At 45.1% G+C, this 24,651-nt stretch overlaps 1 protein-coding gene across 12 annotated transcripts in view; it reads left to right on the top strand.

The window, feature by feature from the left end:
- The window catches only part of LOC113029555 (receptor-type tyrosine-protein phosphatase mu-like), a 210,631-nt gene that overhangs the window by 76,614 nt on the left and 109,366 nt on the right, over positions 1 to 24,651 (top strand). For all 12 annotated transcript variants that reach the window (XM_026180460.1, XM_026180456.1, XM_026180458.1 and 9 more), the window contains exons 10-14: positions 14,558 to 14,711; positions 15,589 to 15,764; positions 15,932 to 16,041; positions 16,130 to 16,331; positions 16,893 to 16,995. In XM_026180460.1, coding sequence (XP_026036245.1) covers positions 14,558 to 14,711; positions 15,589 to 15,764; positions 15,932 to 16,041; positions 16,130 to 16,331; positions 16,893 to 16,995 — 745 coding nt within the window. The remainder of the gene's footprint in view (positions 1 to 14,557; positions 14,712 to 15,588; positions 15,765 to 15,931; positions 16,042 to 16,129; positions 16,332 to 16,892; positions 16,996 to 24,651) is intronic.

Below are 24,651 nucleotides of genomic sequence, written 5' to 3'. Positions count from 1 at the left end.
TTTATTTTGGCTAATTCCCTCAAATGAAAAAAGCTAGATCTTACAACAGCTCTGACCTGGCTTTCAAGTTTAAGATTTGCCTCTATTTTAACTCCCAGATTAGTGATGACTGGTTTAACATACTGTGCCAGTGAACCAAGATCTATAATAGTGGCCTCAGAAGCGCCACCAAAAACCATCACTTCTGTTTTCTGTTCATTAAAATGTAAAAAGTTCAAAGCCATCCAGGCCCTTATTTCATCAAGGCATCTGAGCAGCGAGTCTACTGAGAAGCCATTTATCTTTTTAAGTGGGAAATAAATCTGGGAGTCATCGACGTAGCAGTGGAAAGAAATCCCATGTTTCCTGAAAATAGACCCAAGGGGTCGGAGATATAGAGAGAAAAGAAGCGGGCCTAAAACTGAACCCTGTGGGACCCCACATTGAAGAGAAGCAGCAGAGGATACAAACTCCCCGAGTTTCACAGAGAAAGTTCGCTCTGCCAAATAGGATCTGAGCCACTGCAGTGCGGCACTCCGCATACCCACCAACTGCTCTAAACAGGAAATTAAAATATTATGATCCACTGTATCAAAAGCAGCAGTTAAATCTAACAGCACAATAATAACACAGTCACCTGAGTCATTTGCCAAAAACACATCATTAAAAACTCTTAAAAGGGCAGATTCGGTACTATGTAAAGCTTTAAAACCAGATTGGAAAACTTCTAAAATACCGTGTTCTTCTAGGAAGGACATTAATTGCTTGTAAACTACCTTTTCAAGAATCTTTGAGATAAAAGGCAGTTTGGAAATAGGTCTGTAATTCGCAATAATATCAGGATCAAGAGCAGGTTTCTTGAGTAGAGGCTGAATCACCGCATGTTTGAGATTGACAGGTACAACACCAGAGGACAGACTACTATTTACAATGGATTGTACAGCTGATGCTACAGTGAGAAAAACCTCTTTGAAAAATCGAGGAGGGAGAGCATCATAAGGGGAACCTGAGGGCTTCATGTGAGCAACCAACTCCTGCAGGCAGAGCAAAGAAACTGGCTCGAACCTGTCAAAGACAGCAGAACTAGGGACAGGGGTAGAAGGGTCGGGAACGGACTGGGAAGTCTGCGCTTTGACAGATAGCACTTTATCAATAAAAAAGTGCAGGAAGTTTTCACAAATTTCCTGAGAAGACTCGACACCAGCAGTCTGTGGAGCATGAAGGACCATGTCAATAGTCTTGAATAAGACATGAGGCTTACGAAAATTTGCCTGAATAATAGCAGCAAAATGTTTCCTCTTAGCATCTTTTACAATTTTCTGGTAAGAATTCCAGTAGTCTTGTAACATTTGGTATGACACCTGAAGTTGATCCTTCTTCCATTTACGTTCAGCTCTCCTACACTTTCTTCTGGCAGCCCAGGTGTCTTCATTCAGCCAGGGTTCAGATTTGGCTTTTACTTGCCTAAGCTTAAAGGGGGCCACTGAATCTAAAGCAGTTTGGCAGACAGAGTAAAACCACGTACTCAGCTCTTCTGTATCATTGCATATGAAATCAGGAAGGCCGCCGTTCTGATTAAAAACATTAGAGAACTGTCCAGCAGAGGAAGGGTTAAAAATACGACAGCTCCTAGCAGCAACAGGAGGAAGATTAACTTTGGTAAAAGGAAGGAAAACCTCAAACAAGACAGGCCTATGGTCTGACCATACAACATCACAAACCTCTAAAGTTAGAGACAGGTAAATTGTGAGTTAAAACAAGATCCAACGTGTGCCCATATTTTTGTGTAGGCACAGACACAGGTTGCACAAGATCAAAAGAGTCAATAAGATTTAAAAAGTCCTTTGCCATATGCCATGATCATATTTTGGCATAATTTCAGCCAACAGATCAGACAAGTCATCTAAGAAGTTCTTATTGTATTCATGTGTAACAGAACGTTCACCTATACCGTAACGTTCATTTGTAACAGAACGTTCATAGCAGAACGTTCACCTGTACCGTAACGTTCATTTGTAGCAGAACGTTCACCTGTACCGTAATGTTCATTTGTAGCAGAACGTTCACCTGTACCGTAACGTTCATTTGTAGCAGAACGTTCATAGCAGAACGTTCATCTGTACCGTAAAGTTCATTTGTAACAGAGCGTTCATAGCAGAACGTTCACCTGTACCGTAACGTTCATTTGAAGCAGAACGTTCATAGCAGAACGTTCACCTGTACCGTAACGTTCACATGTAGCAGAACGTTCATGGCAGACTGTTCACCTATACCGTAACGTTCATGTGTAGCAGAACGTTCATAGCAGAACGTTCATCTGTACCGTAAAGTTCATTTGTAACAGAGCGTTCACCTGTACCGTAATGTTCATTTGTAGCAGAGCGTTCATAGCAGAACGTTCACCTGTACCGTAATGTTCATTTGTAGCAGAACGTTCACCTGTACCGTAACGTTCATTTGTAACAGAGCGTTCATAGCAGAACGTTCACCTGTACCATAACGTTCATTTGTAGCAGAACGTTCACCTGTACCGTAACGTTCATTTGTAGCAGAACGTTCATAGCAGAACGTTCACCTGTACCGTAACGTTCATGTGTAGCAGAACGTTCACCTGTACCGTAACGTTCATTTGTAGCAGAACGTTCACCTGTACCATAACGTTCATTTGTTGCAGAACGTTCATAGCAGAACGTTCACCTGTACCGTAATGTTCATTTGTAGCAGAACGTTCACCTGTACCGTAATGTTCATTTGTAGCAGAACGTTCATAGCAGAACGTTCACCTGTACCGTAATGTTCATGTGTAGCACAACATTCATGGCAGAACGTTCACCTGTACCGTAACGTTTGTGTGTAACAGAACGTTCATAGCAGAACGTTCACCTGTACCATAACGTTCATGTGTAGCAGAACGTTCATGGCAGAACGTTCACCTGTACCGTAATGTTCATGTGTAGCACAACATTCATGGCAGAACGTTCACCTGTACCGTAACGTTCATTTGTTGCAGAACGTTCATAGCAGAACGTTCACCTGTACCATAACGTTCATTTGTAGCAGAACGTTCACCTGTAGCATAACGTTCATGTGTAGCGTAGCGTAGCGTTCATATCAGAACGTTCACCTGTACCGTAAAGTTCATGTATAACAGAACATTCATCTGTACCATAACGTTCATGTGTAGCAGAACGTTCATGGCAGAAAGTTCCCCTGTCACAGGATATGGAGAACCTGATCTGTATTTAGACTGGATTCACTGGTTTCCAGCTGCTCTCTCACTAAGCGGCTGTTCTGGTCAGCGCCTTCGATCATCCATCACTGATTCTCATCTCTCTTCGTCTTCAGCCATCCTCTCATATTAAATCTCCTGGAAATGAAAAATTAAACCTCTCCTCCTCCTCCTCTCCTTCATCTTAAAGTCACCTTCAGACGTTCATCACTCGTCTCTCTGCCTGTAATCTGTTCTTCTGTGGTGTTTAAAGTGAACACATGTAACAGCGGCACGAGGAAGAGTGTGGACAATCCATCAGACAGGAAGTGACCTCAGAACATCCACAGAAAAAAGAGAGCAGTAATAATTCTGAGTGTGTGTTTATGTGTCACTTTATGAAAGGTGATTTGTTCCTCATACAAAAACATTAGCATCACTGATTTATGCACATATCTGCAGCATGTCATTAGCTGGTAAGCGTTTATGGCCACAGACTGTAGGGGGCGTTAGGCTACGAGCCATTTACAGTATATGAGCTCAGTTCGGTTAATATGTGTTAAAGAAAAGGGCTGGACGATGTGGAACAAAATGACTTCTATCGATTTTATATTGACCGGGTTTCATAATTCTATGGAGGCAAAGTTATTTCACTGTAATCGTTTAACACCCAGCTCCAAAGAAACGCCGTGATAAAGGAGGAGAAAGCGAGGTTCTCATCATAAAACTCTGAAAGGTTGAAATTTCCTGCTTTTCACTGAGAACAAAGCACCAGCTGTGTGTGTGTGTGTGTGTGTGTGTGTGTGTGTGTGTGTGTGTGTGTGTGTGTGTGTGTCAGCAGGGTGAATGCTGGAAATCTGTTTCCATCAGTCAGGGTCGTGTTGGCTGAAAAGGTCACAGGAAGAGGGAGGCTCAGAAACGCAGAGGGAGACGAGTTCAGCTTTTTAAACCCAGCAGAAGATTAAAAAAAGACTCATGTGGGCAACAAACATGTCCTGGTAATGTGGAGAATGAGAGTCCACAGCTTGTGTGTGTGTGTGTGTGTGTTACTAATTATTAGATATTGAAACCAGCGCACTGAAGACTCTCCCCCCCATTCTACTTTTAAATACTCTAGGAACAACAAGTAAGCCTGCAGTGCGAGAGCGAAGTGCTCTAATAGGGTGATATGGTACTACAAGGTCATTAAGATAAGATGGGTCCTGATTATTTAAGAACTTCTATGTGAGAAGCAGGATTTTGAATTCTGGATTTTAACAAGAAGCCAAAACAGGAGAAATCTGCTCTCTCTTTCTAGTCCCTGTCAGGACTCTTGCTGCAGCATTTTGGATTAGCTGAAGGCTTTTCAGGGAGTTTTTAGGACTTCCTGATAATAATGAATTACAGTCGTCCAGCCTGGAAATAATAAATGCATGAACTAGTTTTTCAGCATCACTCTGAGACAGGATATTTCTAACTTTAGAGATGTTGCACAAATGGAAGAAAGCAGTCTTACATATTGTTACGTTTCGGTGTGTCAGTGTTTTGTTTTTGCATGACTTATGTATTTCCTGCTTTACTTTGAAAGTCTGTGTTATCTTAGTGTGTTCAGTTTACGTTTCCCTGTCTCGTCAGTTCTAATTTGCCCCAGCTGTGTTTCCCTCCTGTGGTCCATTTCCTGATTGCTCCCTCTATGTATTTAAACCCTGTGTTTCAGTGTGTCATGGTCGCGATCTCCCCCGTGTTGTAAATAGTTTGGTGTTTTGTTGTAAATAGTTGTGAATGGGTTTGTTAATACTTTCGTCATGGGATATTTTCGTTTTGGGATTTTGGTGGAGAGCCTTCGTGGTTTTATTTTCCTTATCTTTGTTTTTCTACGTTGCACCCCGGTTGCCTAGGCCGGGGTGTAACATATGGGGGCTCGTCCGGGATAGGCGTATGATTCTCGCTTGGGTTGCGAGAGGTCCCGGGATCGCTGGAGGGTCCGAGGACCGCTTCAGCCTCCGTCTGTCTTCGCTGGAGGGCCCGGGGACCGCTCCAGCCTTCATCCGCCTTCGCTGGAGGATCCGAGGGACCGCTCCAGCCTTCTGCAGCTGGTGGGCTGCGTGTCCGTGTGTGCAGCTGGTGGGCTGCGTGTCCGTGTGTGCAGCTGGTGGGCTGCGTGTCCATGTGTGCAGCTGGTGGGCTGCGTGTCCGTGTGTGCAGCTGGTGGGCTGCGTGTCCATGTGTGCAGCTAGTGAGCTGCTCATCCGCCTTCGCTGGAGCGTCCGAGGGACCGCTCCAGCCTTCGTCGTCTGCTGGAGGGTCCGTGGGACCGCTCCAGCCTCCATCAGCTTCGTCTGCCTTCATCCGCCTTCGCTGGGGGGAGGGTCCGTGGGACCGCCCCAGCCTTTGTCGTCGCTGGAGGGTCCGTGGGACCGCTCCAGCCTTCATCCGCCTTCGCTGGAGGGTCCGAGGGACCGCTCCAGCCTTCGTCGTCTGCTGGAGGGTCAGTGGGACCGCTCCAGCCTCCATCAGCTTCGTCTGCCTTCGTCTTCAGCCTTCGTTTGTCTGAATCAAACTTTTCACTTGGGGTTACATGTTTGATTTTTGGGTAGGGGGAAATGTTACGTTTCGGTGTGTCAGTGTTTTGTTTTTGCATGACTTATGTATTTCCTGCTTTACTTTGAAAGTCTGTGTTATCTTAGTGTGTTCAGTTTACGTTTCCCTGTCTCGTCAGTTCTAATTTGCCCCAGCTGTGTTTCCCTCCTGTGGTCCATTTCCTGATTGCTCCCTCTATGTATTTAAACCCTGTGTTTCAGTGTGTCATGGTCGCGATCTCCCCCGTGTTGTAAATAGTTTGGTGTTTTGTTGTAAATAAATAGTCTGTTGTAAATAGTTGTGAATGGGTTTGTTAATACTTTCGTCATGGGATATTTTCGTTTTGGGATTTTGGTGGAGAGCCTTCGTGGTTTTATTTTCCTTATCTTTGTTTTTCTACGTTGCACCCCGGTAATGCCACCCAGAGTAAGAATCAGGTTAGATACCATATTTCCAAAAGTTGAATCTGTTCATCTGGACTTCTGGTTTCAGTCATTATGCAAATGTACTGTTTATAAGATTGAAACCTGCAGTCAGCTGAGACTGAAGAAGCCACTTGGATGAGTGACGAAATGTTTCTCTCACTGAAAACGCTATGTCCAGATGAACAGAATCAACTTGAGCATGCATCAAGACGTTAGATACCATATTTGTAAGATTTTCAGGGCCGAGTACAATAACCTCAGTTTGATCTGAATTAAGAAGCAGAAAGTTAGCGGCCATCCAGGTCTTTATGTCTTTAAGACATTCCTGCAGTTTAACTCATTGGTGTGTGTTATCTGGCTTCATGGACAGATAGAGCTGGGTGTCATCTGCATAGCAGTGTAAATGTATGCTATGTCTTCTAATGATGCTGCCTAAGGGAAGCATGTATAATGTAAACAGAATTGGTCCTAGCACTGAACCTTGTGGAACTCCATAATTAACCTCAGTGTGTGAAGAGGACTCTCCATTTACATGAACAAATTGGAGTCTATTAGATAGATATGATACAAACCACTGCAGCACAGTACCTGTAATACCTACAGCATGTTCTAATCGCTCTAATAGGATATTATGGTCGACAGTATCGAATGCTGCACTGAGGTCTAGCAGGACAAGCACAGAGATGAGTCCACTGTCAGAGGCCATAAGAAGATCATCATCATTATCGTTTATTTATATAGCACTTTAAAAATACACCTGGTAGACCAAAGTGCTGTACAATACAAATATAAATATAGTAATAAAATAGCAAAAAGCAGACATAACAATAAAATTAATAAATAAAATGTCAGTTACCCACAGAGTTAAAAGCCAGGGAATAAAAATAGGTTTTTAATCTGGACTTAAAAACTGGCACTGATGTAGCCTGTCTAATATGGAGTGGAAGGCTATTCCAAAGCATCGGTGCTGCAACAGAGAACGCCCGGTCTACTATAAGTTTCAGCCGTGACTTTGGGACTGAAAGCAGCAACAGCTGCTCAGCTGACCGAAGCGAGTGAATGAGGACATGGGGCTTTAACAAATCAGACAAATAAACAGGTGCCAGACCCTTTAGAGATTTAAAAACCAATGAAAGGACTTTAAAACGGATCCTAAATTCAATTGGAAGCCAATGTAGAGAGACCAAAACCGGAGTGATGTGGTCGAATTTCCTTCTACCAGTTAAAAATCGTGCCGCAGCATTTTGCACTAGTTGCAAGCGTGATAAAGTGCCCTGCCCAACCCCTATTAAAAGAGAATTGCAATAATCTAAATGTGAAAAAATAAAGGCGTGAATAACACTTTTCAAGTCACGCTTGGAAAGAAAGGGCTTAACCTTTGATAAACGTCTGAGGTGATAAAATGCTGATTTTACCACCCCGTTTACCTGACCAAAGGTAAGTGCAGAATCAATTTTTACTCCGAGATTTGTGATCGAACTCTTTAAATGGGAAGTCAAAGCGGCAAGATCAACATCTGGAGCGTGAGAAAAATGATTTGGACCAAATAAGATCGCTTCCGTCTTCCGATCATTAAAATTTAAAAAGTTTTTGGCCATCCATGCTTTAACATTACTAAGGCAGTAAAGCAGAGGTCAACTTGGGAAACTATCAGAATGACTAAAAGGTAAATAAAACTGGCAGTCATCTGCGTATAGATGGAATGACACTTTATGTTTTTGGAAAATCGCGCCAAGAGGCAAAAGGTACAGTGAAAACAATAACGGCCCAAAAATAGATCCCTGTGGAACACCCCAAAGCAGAGGGGATTAAGCCAAGGGGAGAAAGAATGAGGGAAAGAGAAACAGCTGAGAAGAGGGACGGGGGAGAAGGGCAAAAACCAAAAACCAACAGAATGAGCAGAAAAAGAAAAAAAAAGAAGAAAAAAAGAAAAGAAAAAGCATATATCAATCACCTGGATCACCTGCTGAGAAAGAAAAAAGAAAACAAGCAGAAGAGAACAAGAGTAATAGAATAAACAACATCACAATGATATATGGGAATATGACAGTAAATACTAAATATTAAACATTATTGTGCAGCACATAAGATCAACAGAACACAGTGTGCTTTGAGGTAGGAGCCAAAAAGGGTGTAGTTTGTGGGTGTGATCACCCGTGTGTACACCTGTGAGCATGGACGCGCTTGTTTTTTGTTTTTTAAAAGGTTCCTTCATGTAATGATCTGCTAGAGGGTGTGGGGGGGCCACAGCCCCGTCCTCCAGGGCATGAAGCAGCCTGGTTTCTTAAGTAAAGGATGTATGACTATGCTTAAACTCCCTAGGTACTTGACCAGACAAAAGACTAGTCTCCAAAAGTTGATTCTGTTCATCTGAACGTAGCGTTTTGTAGCTACATCCAGAGGAACAGAATCAACTTTTGGAGATTTGCTTTCCTGGATGATTGACAATGCACCAAGACAAAAGACTAGTATTAATAATGTTCAGAATGTGTGGTCCGATGGTAGGAAATCCCTTTTTGAGAAAACGGGGAGGAACAACGTCATTTGGAGAGCCACACAGTTGAGCATTCAGCACAAGTTTCTCTAAATCAGGTAAAAGAATTGGTAGAATAGCAGAGAACAAACCTGAGCAAGAACCATGCATGGCTGGGTCAGCAATAGATAGAGTCAGAGGTCTCAAACTAGCAATCTTGTCCACAAAATAATTAAGAAACTTATTGCACATAACCTCAGAAGAGTGCAAAAGAACATAGCCTTCTGTATTAAGTACAGAATTTCTAGATTTATATAGAACACGAGGGTTATGCAAGCTGGCAGCAATAAGTTGGGAAAAATAGGAGTGCTTGGCAGCCTTTACTGCTTTCTGATAGACTTTCCAGCTAGTCTTAAGAGCTTTCTCTTTTTTCCACCGTCTTTCACATCTTCTACATTCTTTTCTAGCGGTTCTGGTAAAATCAGTTAGCCAAGGAGCCTACGTCGAGGACAGATTTACAAGCAGAGTCCAAATAAGAAAATAGAAAAAAAGAATAAGAAAAAAAGAAAAGCAGCTCTTTACACCGGACCCAGGAGGGAAGGCAGCTTTACTTTGATAAAGTCAGCCAGGTCATTTCATCGTCTTCTGATCAGATTTAGCACTTCAACATTTAGTCTATAAATCTTAAAAGAAATTGTCCATAACCACAGCTTCTAATTCATTTGGTTTCTGAGTTCCAAAGACCCAGAAAACTGAAATATTAACACTTACATCACCACGGACTGCCATTTGGCTTTTTCTACCTTTAAAACCCGGAGAGCAGCCAAATGGCTTTTAGCTAAGCTTTAGCTTCAGCCAAGTGGAAGCTAAATTGGCTAGTCATTCATATGTATATTAGGTTGTTAGCTGGGAATTCTGGAGGGAGGGGAGTGGGGGTGTGTGGATGAGGGGGTGGGGGAGCTGCTAAAAGCTGTGAACTTCCTTTTGTGTTTCATCTTGATGCATTCTCAATCATCCAGGGAAATAAATCTCCAAAAGTCACCAACTTGGAGTGTTTCAGTTTGCCGTCTTAGGGAGAAATCAACACACATGGGTGTAGGTCCTTTGTTGCTGAGATTTATTGATAAAAACAGTACAAAAAACCAACCATTTGTACACATATTTACAAATAATAATAAAAAGTGAGTGAGTACATTTCAACATTATACCAGTGGTCTGATTGATGCCACAATGGAGCAAATCGAGCAAAGACTGATAAGTTCGCTGCAATTTCCAGTGTGTGGGGATCATTGGTCACCAACTGCATCACGTGCTACAACCCTGGTCTACATATCACCGTTGATGAACAGCTTTTCCCATCAAAGACTCGGTGCTGTTTCCTGCAGTATATTGCAAGTAAACCTGACAAGTTTGGGATCAAGTTTTGGGTGGCTTGCGACCTAAAATCCAAGTACATTTGCAATGTCTTCCCATATCTTGGCAAGGACCCCAATCGTCCCACTGGGGAGAGACTTTCTGAAAATGTAGTAATGAGGCTGATGGAACCATTCCTAGACAAGGGCAGAAATGTTACCACGGACAATTTTTTCACATCGCTTTCACTTGCGCAAAAACTTCTTAGACTGAAAACCACCATCCTCGGCACAGTCAACAAGATTCGCAGGGAAATTCCTCAATCCACTAGTGGATTGGCTAGTCATTCATATGTAAATGTGGTGGAGCTTGCAAGAGAGTTGGCTCACTCTCATGTAGCTGAGAAGAAGGCAAGAAAAGAACAGTTGCTTCGGACACAACCCTCCACACCTAGTCCTGGAAAAAGAGCCATGTGTCAGGTCAAACACAAATGCAAGAACAATCATGCCACTGTGCGATGTGTTCACTGCAACAGATACACATGTGGTAAATGCAGACTACAGATACCGTGGCAGTGCCAGGATTGTGAGTGATTGCTGAAAATGTTGAAATGTACTCACTCACTTTTTATTATTATTTGTAAATATGTGTACAAATGGTTGGTTTTTTGTACTGTTTTTATCAATAAATCTCAGCAACAAAGGACATACACCCATGTGTGTTGATTTCTCCCTAAGATGGCAAACTGAAACACCCCAAGTTGGTGACTTTTGGAGATTTATTTCCCTGGATGATTGAGAATGCATCAAGATGAAACACAAAAGGAAGTTCACAGCTTTTAGCAGCTCCCCCACCCCCTCATCCACACACCCCCACTCCCCTCCCTCCAGAATTCCCAGCTAACAACCTAATTTACACATGAATGACTAGCCAATTTAGCTTCCACTTGGCTGAAGCTAAAGCCTAGCTAAAAGCCTACCAGCCATTTGGCTGGTGGTGGGTTTTAAAGGTAGAAAGGTAGAAGCCTGGGACTCCTTTAAATAATAAATAAATAATTTAATATAGAATAATATAACAATATAACATAATTTATTTATTTTTTTGCTATTACTAATATCTAATTTTCCTTTAAAAGAAAATAAACCTGAAGAAGATAAAAAAAGATATATTGATTACTGTCCTGATTGATTGATTGGGTGGTTATCTCCGTTCAAATCAAATCAAATCAAAATCAAATCACTTTTATTGTCACATCACATGTGCAGGTACATTGGTACAGCACATGTGAGTGAAATTCTTGTGTGCGAGCTTCACAAGCAACAGAGTTGTGCAAATACAAGAACGTAAACAAGCAAAATACAAGAATGGCTACATCTGAAACTAATAAATATATGTACAATATATAATAGTATATGCATTTCTGGATGTGTATACTAAATATTTTTCTGTGTGTGTGTGTGTGTACACATATTTTACAAATTAAATAGAGTAAACAATAAATAAAATATATAAAATAAAATATACAGAGTGAGACATGTGCAAAACAGTGGCGTTACTGTACAGTTCCCTGAGCTCACTCTGAGTCTGGAGGTTGGTGTTAGCATCTTACCTTTGCAGGTGTCTGAACTCGCAAAAGGTTCACCTTACTGTCACAGTCTGACCTAACATCAGTAATCTGAGCTTTATCAAAGTATCAGTAATCTGAGTACACACTGGTGTAATCAGTAATCTGAATACACACTGGTGTAATCAGTGAATGCTGTGAACATGGCGCTCTGTAGTTCCTGACGGTTGTCATTTGTAGTTTTTGCCATGTTGTGGAAAACTACCTGGTGATGTCAGCGACTGGGTGCACTGGCTCCAAGTAATTTAAATGTCAGCCCAAAAAATGATGGGATGGAAACCATGACGACCACACAAACACACACACAGGTTTGATCAGAGGGGAATGGGAGGATTTTATGTGATAGCGTTCACTCTTCCCTCGGGGATTATGGGTAATGGGATCCACCTCAATGCCCCCCCCCCCCTCCTTCCCTTGACCCCCAACCCACATTGTTGCCGTAGCGATGTCGCTGTGTGAGTGTGTGTGTTCCCTGCAGACAGAGCATTTAAGTCGACATCTCTCTTTCAGAGCAACAATCGAGGTGCAGAAACTCACAAGTGCCTCTATTGTGTTCAGCTAAAAGCCTGCAGTGTGTGTGTGTGTGTGTGTGTGTGTGTGTGTGTGTGTGTGTGTGTGTGTGTGTGTGTGTGTGTGTGTGTGTGGTCGATTGCGGCTGCACAGAAAACTTCTTTCCTGTTATTGTGCCCCACACACACACACACACACACACACACACACACAACCACAAACGACAACAAAGAACAGGAAAGGTATTGTTCACCAGCTGCAGAAAATACCTGAACACACACACACACACACACACACACACACACACACACACACACACACACACAGGGGTTTGTCAGGAGAAATTGCTCTTTCCTGCTCTCATCTATCATTCCCCCTCTGAGTGGAACGCTGTCTGTCATCTTGAAATAAAGCACTTAGATTGGCCACTAGAAAGACTGTGTGTGTGTGTGCCCGCGCGTGCGTGTATGTGTGTGTGCGTGTGAATGCGTGTGTGTGAGCGCGCTCAATTCGAAGCCTCCTTTAATCTCCCTCTCTGTGTCTCAGAGGGAGCTCGGGTTTTTTCCAGTGTTGGTTAAAGTCTCTGCTGGAGGCTCAGAGGGGGGGGGGGGGGGGGGCTCTGTGTGGCTCTGAGGAGCCCAGACTGGACGGGCTGTAATGGTTCCCAGATGGTTCCATCTGTGTTCATGCTGTGTGTTAATAAAGTTTGAGTTGAAGTCTGTTTCCGTCCTCAGTGAAGCGTCAGGGTGGAGTCTGCAGTGCTGGATACCCATTGGTCCACTCCTCAGGCTTCTATCCAGCTGGATGTTGGTGATGCTGCAAGGTTCGGGTTTAGTTAACAGCCACTGGTTTTATATGTTTCTGCCTGTTTGGAGACACACGTGATAAACAGGAAACATGCAGGGTGACTGGGAAACACAATCCCTGCTAATCATCTGTTTCTTTTTCCATGTTTGTGTGGAGTGCTGAATTATCAGCTGATCATCATATTGTAGGGGAGCATCACACAGGCACAGATACCTGCTGATAAAATCCCAGAATTTCACTCATTAACGGGGAAATGAAACTCTTTACACATAAAGGCTAATATACCTCACTGAGCCTGGACCTAAGTCTGTCTGTGATGTCGGGTCGTGTTCAGCGCCATCTTCTGTCAGTATGGGATGTGACGTCATGTGATTGGTTGGTTGGTGCTAACAGACTCGCATTACTTTATGTTAGCTAACTACTGACAGGATGGATACCTCAGAGGAAATTAAGGGCACTTAAACTAAACGTGAGTGTGAGGGGATCACTTTAGTGCTGCAGCAGTGAGTTCATGTTGAACCAGGACAGACTGTCCACTTTACTGTCTGTGTCTGTAGCAGGAAGTGGCTGTTGACTGTTTGGCTAGCTGCACTGAAACGGTAAAATCCAGCTGTTAGCTGTGATGTTGATGTTTGTAAAGCACGTTATAAACGAGGACTGTGGAGGAGGAGGAGAGCTGGTTTGAGTCACCAGACCGACCGGCTGGATTTTTCCTCGTCTGGTCGAATGTGCTGAGCGTCAGCTATTTTATGCAGTGTAATCATCTTTCTTTCAACAGCTCGAAATATTCACACCACAAACATAACCGTTTCTTACCGAAGCACAACTGGGAGTCCATCAGCATGTCCGTAAGAAAACAGATGGACGTGTGTGATGGACAACAAAAAGAAACAAACAGAGGTTTGAGGAAGAGATGGCACACCTTATTTTCTTCACATCGTCTCACTGGCTGGATTACTTCATATTAGAAGTGAGGAAAAGCAAAGCCCAGATATAAGTGAAGCAGACTGTAACGAGGTGTTTTTCCTACGGACATGTAGATGCATGTCAGGATTTGCAGTCGTGCTTTGGTAAGAAGCATAGTTATGTTTGTGATTTGGTGTGCATGCAGTGAGCTGTTCTGTTGCATTTGACACATGCTGCTTCAGTCATTAACACCAACAGGAAGGTCAGCCGATGGAGACGAGGCGTGCCGATAAAAATGCTGAGCGATGAAGAAACTCAGATGGAGGTCACCTGGTCAGGTCCTAACAACTCTGATTGGCTGAGCACCGACTGACCCCAGAGCAAGGCGCCGGTTTGGCGACAGTTGGCAGCAGAGCGGAGCTGAGCCCTTCGCCAGCTCTGTTTTCACTTTACACACATAGAGGATTTTAGAGACGTGACAACGTGACGTTCACACTGCTTCCTTCAGTTTAAGGACAAACACCCGAATCCTCCGTCAAAGAAAACATGTTTACATCCATCAGAAGTTAAGAACAGCAGCAACAGGGCAGGAGCTTCAGTTTACTTTCATCATTGTGGAGAGGATAAGAAGGGCTACAGGTGAGCACAGGTGTGTCTCAATTCATTATCCTCATCACGTGTTCCTGTTTGTGTGGTCTCCGTGTTGGTTTCAGATCCGATGAACGGCCCACGGCGTCTTGAAGTCGTTGACATCCAGTCCAAACAGGTGGCGGTTCGCTGGGAACCATTCGGATACAACGTGACACGCTGCTACAGCTACAACCTGACTGTGCAGTACCGCTACAGACCTGCAGGGGCCCTGAGCAGGTACACACAGGAAGCAAGAGGGAGGGGCCAACAGGTGAAGAGAGGGAGGTCCCAATGGTAGAGATAGTAATGAACCAAATGAAGTGAGAGGGAGGGGCCAATGATTGGCAGAAGAGAGTAATCATACAAAAAGAGAAGGAGGGTCCAGCAGAAATTAGAGATAGAGAGTTGGACCACAGCTGGATGGAGGGCGTGGTGAACAGGTGAAGGTAGGAGGGGCTCTGAGGTGCTAGGAAAGAAGGAAACTGTACTTCTTTAAGTTTCATTTCATCCGAGAAGCTTCTTCAGTTCTAAACCAAATGGTGGAGAGTCCCAGGTATTTAAACCCTAGTGGGGGTGTCCCTTATGAGGGTCATTGAACCTGTATTGATCATGTGACTCACCACATGAGCCAAGGTGTGGGTCATTATCAGCTGAGGTGTCAGGTGTTACCAAAGGTCACTCTTTCGAGTATGCCGGTGTCCACATGTTGGACAGACAAGACAGATGGTTTGAGAGACGAGTGAAAGAAGCATCTATGTCCACTGTGAACAGAGGGCGGGGCTTACGACACAACTGTTTGCCATCTACAATCCTTCCCAGATGCCTAAACACCCACTCACATCCTGGGCCGTTGATCTTAATAAGTCACATGATGGAGTGGGGCAAGATCTCACAGTTGGTTCACCTGAAACCTCTGCTGATAATGACCCACGACTTTTTTTCACCCACTGGCTAATGTGATGAGTCACATGATCAGTAGTGGGTCCCTCATAAGGGACAACTTGATAAATAGATGAATACCACTCAACTATTTGGTTTAGAACTGAAGAAGCTTCTCAGATGAAACTTAAAGTCTAGCTGCTTTCTTTCCAAGCACCTGCTGTTTCTCCTGCAGGGAGCCAGCAAAGGAGGAGGTGCGGGAGGAGGAGGTGTATGACACAAGGAGCACCATGCCGACGCACACCGTACGCAACCTTCCACCCTTCACCAACGTCAGCCTGAGACTCATCCTGAGCAACCCCGAAGGACGCAAGGAGAGCGAGGAGCTTCTGGTGCTGACAGACGAGGATGGTAAAACTCTCCCTTGAGTCACAGTGGAATCACAGCAGAGTCACAGTAGAGATATAGTAGAATCAAAGGAGAATCACAGTAGAGTCACAACAGTTTCACAGTAGAAACACAGTAGAGTCTACTGCTTTGTCCTCCGATGGTAACCTATGGTGACATTTTGGTTTCAGTTCCCGGGGCAGTCCCCGTGGACTCGATCCTCGGCAGCAGCTACGAGCAGCAGATCAGCCTGAGCTGGAGGGAACCGCTGCAGACCTACGGCCTCATCCGGCAGTATGAGGTAAATACATACAACTCCCAGCAGGCTTTGCAGTCTCCCAGTCAGACCCCGTGAGTCATCTGGGTCCCGATGTCTGTCTTCTCCCCAGATATCCTACAAAGCCTTGAGCTCCTTCGACACGGAGTTTGACCTGTCCAATCAGAGCGGCAGGGTGTTGAAACCGGCCAATGAGACAAGCCACATGTTCACCGGCCTCTACCCAGGCTCCACCTACTCCTTCACAATAAGAGCCTCCACTGTTAAAGGCTTTGGGCCCCCTGTTATCACCCAGTTTACCACCAAGATCTCAGGTAGGACTGTCAAACTAAGAGCTCAGATTGTTGTTTTTACTTTAAATGACTGCAATGAAGGAAGACAAGGTGAGCTTATTTTGTGTATCACAGTAGCACAAAGCGTTCACAAGTTTCTGCTGTCTCAACACGGACAGAGAAATATGCGTCACATGACCATAACTCTGGAGTAGAGAGAAAATTCAAATGTTTCCTGAAAGATGTCATTTTACAGCCAAAACTACAAAACAAGTTGGGCTGGGTGAGAAAGGGTTAACTCAATAGTGCTTCTCACTGGCTCTTACTGACATTTTATTTTGAAAAGCCAGTCGTGTGTTTAATCCCACGGAGCTTTCAGTCACAGTGTTCAGGCGGGTGAGAGTAAACAGGCAGACCGGACCTGGGTTTTCCCGACACAAACAGTCGAGCTGGAAGGAATCAGCTGATTCCACTGTGTCCTGTGCGCTCGGGTGTGGTTCTGCTCCTCGCCAGGCCTTTGAGTCATTTCCACTCTTTGCTTCAGTGTGAAGGTAAATCAGGAGGGAATGAGCTGAACATATTGTAACTCCTCCTCCTCTTCAGCTCCTCTGATGCCGGCGTACGATCAGGAGTCTCCTCTGAATCAGACCGACTCCACCGTCACCGTCCTGCTGAAGCCCGCTCAGAGCCGTGGGGCCCCGGTCAGGTAACGTACCTGTTCAAATATTCAGCAGCATCAATCTCCCACTCCATGAACATTTCATGACGTTGCTGTTAAAGATTAAAGCGCCGACGTGTACCGCCCTGAAGCAGGAAGTCAGGCGACAAACTGCTCACATCACTAACAGGAAATTAAGACTTGTCCTGAAATTAAAAAACACTCACTGTCTCACACACACACACTCACTGCTGCCCAGAGGGAGGCGGTATCTGCAGTAACAGTCGTCATGTCAACAGCTGAGTGGGCTCTGTCATCGGGCTTTAGCGAGGGATTTGGTTAATTAACAATCAGCGGGCGGGGCTAATCAAAGCCCACTTCTAACACAGAGGATTACCCAGGGATTATCAGTTAATGTGTCAGTCTCACACACACACTACAAACAGACAGGAAGCAGCGTGTGAGACGGCGTCTCAGACAGGTAGGCTCTGCCGCTGATAATGAACACCTGCTTGTCACATGACTACAGGCCAAGAGCAGTGACCTAAAGGTGGAGACACTAAGGTGAGCTGTAATGGAGAGACTGGCAGGTATATTTGCTTAATCTAATGACACCCGGTTACGCCAATCGGAGGTCACTAAAATCAATATTGAATCGGTGTGCAACTTTGCCAAAACAATGTGGGACTATGTAGTTTTCTCTGGTCCCCTCCCCAATCAGACCAGGAGTGACATGTTTAGCCGCATGTTCTCCTTAAATTGCTGGCTGTCTGAGTGGTGTCCCAGAAACGATGTGGGCTTCATAGACAATTGGCAAACCTTCTGGAGGAAACCTGGTCTTGTTAGGAGAGACGGCATCCATCCCACTTTGGATGGAGCAGCTCTCATTTCTAGAAATATGGACAAATTTATTAAACCCCCCCAAAATATGACTATCCAGAGTTGGGACCAGGAAGCAGAGTTGCAGTCTTACACGCCTCTCTGCAGCTTCTCTCCTCCTGCTACCCCTCCAAAAACCCATCTCCATAGAGACTGTGCCCATCAATCAGCAGATTTCTGGCTCCCAGGTGTGTTTCATACAGGTAAGGAGCTGACACCGGGAGCCTTCTCAACTCGTTAGCTGTATGAAAGACAGCTGTCCATAGAAGCAATCAGTATGTCCAGATTCAAACTCTGCACCATGACCAAGACCAAACAGCTTTCCAAGGATGTCAGGGATGAGACTGGACCTACACAAGGCTGGAATGGGCTACAGATGACAGGACAAAGATGACAATAGGTGGTGCGATAATTCGCAAATGGAAGAACCATGAAATAACTGCTCATTTCCCTCAGTGTGGAGTTCCACGCGAGATCTCACCTCACAGAGTCTCTATGATAATGAGGACACTGTGTTTTAACAGACCTCTCTGCATTGAATCATATCTGTTACTAATCTCTGTCTCTCTTCCACAGCATGTCTTTATCCTGTCTTCCTTCTCTCACCGCAACCAATCGCAGCAGATGGCCCCGCCCCTCCCTGAGCCTGGTTCTGCCGGAGGTTTCTTCCTGTTAAAAGGGAGTTTTTCCTTCCCACTGTCGCCAAAGTGCTTGCTCATAGGGGGTCATATGATTGTTGGGTTTTTCTCTGTATCTATTATTGTAGGATCTACTGTACAATATAAAGCGCCTCGAGGTGACTGCTGTTGTGATTTGGTGCTGTATAAATAATGATTTTTACTCATTTTAATTCTGAATAATTTGCTAAAAAAAAGATGAAAAACACAAAAGTGTCATTGTGAAATAATCACAGTGAGTCTTTCCGTGATACTGCAGCAGCCCCGCGTGCAGAGACACACAAAGTGTTGCATGCTGGGTAGCTGGTGGCCTCGACGCTTGTGCGTATCTACTGATGTACTGCTTGTGTTAACGAGCGTGGAGTAGGCTGTGGCAGTGGGCGTGGCTTTTGGTTCTGCAGTTAGTGTAAGTGCAGCTCGTACGCTCGCTGACTCCACATATCTGAGCCATGAAGCCGAGGATCAGTGTAGGGTCTTCCTTACACTACAAAGCGACTGTTGTTGCGATTTGAAGTCATCCAAACATGAATGTCGGCTTCGAGCTATGTGTATCCTCTCAGACCTTCTTTGGATGGAGTTTGGTCCATATGACGGCGTTTCTCTCCACCCATCAGGAACCCTCAGCATTAAGTGAGAACAGTTTAACCTCACCCCACCTCTGTAGCTAACCACCAGACAGCAGCCCGACGTCACCAACCCTCCATGTAGGGGCGCGACGGGAGCCTATTCAGCCCCAGGGTAGGACCTGGACAGGCCCCCGTCTGTCGCAGGGCTAGCACATAGAGACAGACAACGACTGGGAGAGAACCCACGCAAACACAGGAGGAACGTGCAAACTCCACACAGAAAGACCTGATGGTGGAATTAAACTGTGAGGCAACCGTGCTGCCACTGCTGTGTGATGACTGGGTGGATGAAACCCAGTGAAGCTGTTGGAGGTGTATGTCAGCTGTTTATTCCTGCCTGCGTTTGCTCAGCAAGAGCAGTTCCAGCTCCACTTCAGCTTTCTTTGGTTTGCTAGATGTCTGAAAAGAATCTCACGGAAGCACCTGCACGTGCTCGTCGCCACTTCAGCGAGTGGCCGTGTTTTCTGTGCAAGCAGCGAGAGAGCGCTGCGAACGCTGCAGATCAGTCACTCGAACGTGACTCTTGTGTTTGAGTGGGGGCGAAGAAAGAGGAAGCTGAAAGGAGGAAAATGGATCTTTTCAGCTGAAGCGAGATCTGTTTTTCCTTTTGTGTAGGGGCGAGGCGTGTGTGTGTGTGATTTGCGCTGTGTTAATCGACATGATGTCTGATGTGAAATCCATCAGATTGAACAGATGCTGCTCCGAGATACGATTTAAGGTCTGCGTGTTTATATTTAACTTTCTCTCTGACACCACAGTGTGTGTTGGCCTTCAGGCACGCACACACAGATTCAAACACACACGTATGTAGGATACGCGCATCACAGGACAAAAGGTGTTGCCGGCAGCGACCTGCAGCTGTAATCAGATTACTGTCTCACACACACACACAAGAAGTCCTGCGACTCGAGCGTGGTGAAATGTGATTGGAGATGGAACGTCAACGACAGAGAGGAGAAGAAAGGACATAAAGAAAGAGACAGATGTGGGGGGGAGGAGAACTGAAAGAACGAGGCAGAAATGATCCAATTTGTTCTTCTTCTCTTCCTTTCAGAGGCGAATTAAAAACAGTGTGTTTGTGTCTGTGCGCCTTCCTGTCCTCCATTAGTTTCCTTTTCCAGCAGGAAATGTGACAACACTGCAGTTTCACCCTCCACACCTTCAGATGTGTGTCAGAAACTGTGTGTGTGTGTGTTGATATGTAACTTCTGTCCTGAACTGGACTCCTATGAAAAACACAACTATTGTTTCCAGCGTCCCTAGGGACACACGCCGTCTTAAAAACTAACCGTGCTGCATTCAGGTGCAGCCCAGTGTAAACCACATACAGGCTCTTCTGCTGGAAAAGAAAGTTTACTCTAGAGCCACAATACTTTCACTTCAGTTCAGTTCAATTTTATTTATACAGCAACAAATCACAGCAGTTGTCCCAATGAAAGATCCTGTTATACAGAGAAAACACTAACAATCAGACGTTGACCTTTGAGCAAGCATTTGGTGACAGTAAGGAGGAAAAACTTAACTGGAAGAAACCTCAAAACCGGGCTCAGGGAGGGGCGGAGCCATCTGCTGCGACTGGTTGGGGTGAGGGGAGGCAGACAGGATAAAGACATGTCCCAATTCCTAAGCCGGCCTTCAGAGGACCCGGCCCACATAGGCCGGGTTCTCTGAAGGCCGGTGAAATTGGCTGTGAAATTGGACGGTCGAGCCTTCAGTTTTGCGTCACCGCTGTCTCGGTGGAGTTTAATAAACTCGGCTGTCTGCTCCTTGTTATTTAAAATATAACAGGACACTATAAATATAACAGGAGTAAACTCTCGACCATCTCACACTTCTGTTTAATCAAGTTGATGTTTATTCAACTGTGTGAAAACTAAAACTTTAATCTCAGCCAAACCGATTTACTCAGGAACAAATGAAACATTGAAAAAAGCCAAAAATGTACATTTATAAGTTATCATAGTGACTTATATATCATGTTTAACCTAAGTAGTGAAGACCATGGGGATCTGAAATGATGTGCCGGGAGTCCGCTGCACTCGCCGGCTTCAGTGACCCTCGAGCTCCCGGCTAACTATCGAGCTGGTGGGTAACAGACGTCTCCAAACACATCAGAGCACTTTTACAAATATGTGATGTCTTGATAAACCGAGCAGATATACTCCATTGCCGCATTTGAAAAGTATTTTATATTATTATACAAATATTATAAATAATAATTGAATTAATAAAATATTTCAAAGAGTAATAAGAATAAGTTGCTTCTGCCATATTTGGAAACTGGAATTGGCGGGGCCGCGCTAGGAATTCTGGGATATGGTGGACCACGAACAATACACCCGACCCATCCTTCAAATCTGGGGAAATAAAGGACGCATTTGGAGCACCCTTCATTTCCTGGTTGTGACGTAATCGGCCTTCAAATGCGGCCTCCAAAGGATGCGGCCGAGGAATTGGCACATATCTAAAGACATGCTGTGGAAGAGAGCTGGGGATTAATAAGTGTGAAGAAAGAAGAAACACCCAGTGCATCATGGGAATCCTCCAGCAGCCTACACCTATTGCAGCATAACTAAGGGAGGATTCAGGGTCACCTGGTCCAGCCCTAACTATATGCTTTAGCAAAAAGGAAAGTTTGAAGCCTAATCTTGAAAGTAGAGATAGTGTCTGTCTCCTGAATCCAAACTGGAAGCTGGTTCCACAGAAGAGGGGCCTGAAAACTGAAGGCTCTGCCTCCCATTCTACTTTTAAATACTCTAGGAACAACAAGTAGGCCTGCAGAGCGAGAGCGAAGTGCTCTAATAGGGTGATATGGTACTACAAGGTCATTAAGATAAGATGGGGCCTGATTATTTAAGACCTTGTATGTGAGGAGGATGATTTTGAATCCTGGATTTAACAGGAAGCCAAAACAGGAGAAATCTGCTCTCTCCTTCTAGTCCCTGTCAGGACTCTTGCTGCAGCATTTTGGATCAGCTGAAGGCTTTTCAGTGAGTTTTTTGGACATCCTGATAATAATGAATTACAGTCGTCCAGCCTGGAAATAATAAATGCATGAACTAGTTTTTCAGCGTCACTCTGAGACAGGATATTTCTAACTTTAGAGATGTTGCACAAATGGAAGAAAGCAGTCTTACATATTTGTTTAATATCAAATCAAATCAAATCACTTTTTATTGTCACATCACATGTGCAGGCACACTGGTACAGCACATGCGAGTGAAATTCTTGTGTGCGAGCCCCACAAGCAACAGAGATGTGCAAACACAACAACACAAACGAGCAAAATGCAAGAATGGCCAACCTGAAACTAATAAATATATGTACAATATATAATAGTGTATGCATTTCTGGATGTGTATACTAAATATTTTCCTACGTGTGTGTGTGTGTGTGTGTGTGTGTGTGTGTGTGTATACACATTTTTACAAATTAAATAGTAAAAAAATAAAATAAAATAATAATAATAATAATAATAATAATAAAATATATAAAATATACAGAGTTGAATATGTGCAAAACAAGTGGCATTTATATACAGTGTGGAGTGCATAATGTTGAAGTTCCAGTAGTGAAGCTGAGGTGTCTATGACGTGTTCAGCAGTCTGATGGCCTGGTGGAAGAAGCTGTCTCTCAGTCTGCTGGTACGGGACCGGATGCTGCAGAACCTCCTTCCTGATGGAAGCAGTCTGAACAGTTGATGGCTGGGGTGACTGGAGTCCTTGATGATCCTCCCCGCTTTCCTCAGGCAGCGCTTCCTGTAGATGTCTTGGAGGGAGGGAAGCTCACCTCCAATTATCCGTTCAGAGCACCGCACTACTCGCTGGAGAGCTTTGCAGTTGTAGGCGGTGCTGTTGCCATACCAGGTGGTGATGCATCCAGTGAGGATGCTCTCAATGGCACAGTGATAGAAGGTCCTGAGGATGCGGGGGCTCATGCCGAATCTTTTCAGTCTCCTGAGAAAGAAGAGGCGCTGCTGCGCCTTCTTCACTGTTTTGTTTGTGTGTACTGACCACGTAAGATCCTCAGCCAGATGTACACCAAGGAACCGGAAGCTGCTCACTCTCTCCACAGCAGCGCCGTTGATGGTGATGGGGGTGTGTACTTCTCTGCACCTCCGGAAGTCCACTATCAACTCCTTTGTCTTTGCGACGTTGAGGGTGAGATGGTTGTCTTGACACCAGTGGGTCAGGGCGCTGACCTCCTCCCTGTAAGCCGTCTCATCACCGTTGGTGATAAGACCCACCACTGTAGTGTCGTCTGCAAACTTCACAATGATGTTGGAGTTGTTAGTGGCTGTGCAGTCGTAGGTGTAGAGTGAGTACAGGAGAGGGCTCAGTACACACCCCTGTGGAGCACCAGTGTTCAGTGTGATGGGGGATGAGGTGATGCTGCCCAGTCTGACCACCTGGCGTCTGTCAGACAGGAAGCTAAGGATCCAGCTGCAGAGGGAGCTGCTCAGTCCTAGATCCTGCAGTTTCCTGTCCAGCTTCGAGGGAACGATGGTATTGAATGCTGAGCTGTAATCTACAAACAGCATCCTCACATACGTGTCTCTCTTCTCCAGGTGTGACAGGGCAGTGTGTAGTGTCAGGGCTATGGCATCATCAGTGGACCTGTTGTGGCGGTATGCAAACTGTAGAGGGTCCAGTGAGTCGGGTAGTGCAGAGCGGATGAAGTCCCTGACCAGCTTCTCGAAGCATTTGCTAACGATGGGGGTCAGGGCTACAGGTCGCCAGTCGTTCAATGAGGAGATGGTGGAGGATTTGGGTACAGGGACGATGGTGGCCATTTTGAAGCAGGCTGGGACTACAGACAGAGAGAGGGAAAGGTTGAAGATGTGCGTGAACACTCCAGCCAGCTGAGCCGCGCATGACTTGAGGACGTGGCCGGGAATCCCGTCCGGACCAGTAGCTTTGCGTGCGTTCACCTTCCTGAAGCACTTCCACACATCCTCCTCAGACACAGTGTGCGCACTGACGTCATCCGCGGTGCGCACACTGTCCGGTCTCATGGTGTTCGCTGTGTCGAATCTAGCGTAGAATACGTTTAGATCCTCACACAGAGAGGCCGTGGTCTGCGGTGTGCTGGTTTTCCCTCTAAAGTCTGTGATCGTGTTTAGTCCCTGCCACATACTCCGAGGGTTGTCAAACTGTTGCTCCACCCTGTCCCTGTACTCACGTTTGGCTGCTTTGATCGTCTTCCGGAGTTGGTAATGTGCGTGTTTGTAGTCCGATGTGTTCGCGGAGGCAAAGGCGGTGTTCCGTGCCGCGCGAACATCTCCGTTAATCCAGGGTTTTTGATTTGGGAAGGATTTGACTGTTCTGGATGGGACGACATCTTCCACGCATTTCCTGATAAATCCACAGACTGAGTCTGTGTATTCATCAATGTCTCTGGCGGCCACGTGAAACATTTCCCAGTCCGCGTGATCAAAACAGTCCCGCAGCGCAGACTCCGATTGGTCCGTCCAACAGTGCACCGCCCTCCGGGTTGGAGCTTCCTGTTTCAGCTTCTGCCTG

This window comes from Astatotilapia calliptera, chromosome 9 (genome assembly GCF_900246225.1).
Source record: "Astatotilapia calliptera chromosome 9, fAstCal1.2, whole genome shotgun sequence".
NCBI lineage: Eukaryota > Metazoa > Chordata > Actinopteri > Cichliformes > Cichlidae > Astatotilapia > Astatotilapia calliptera.
The sequence above is the reverse complement of the archived record's forward strand: the minus strand, read 5'-3'. Positions and strand labels throughout refer to the sequence as shown.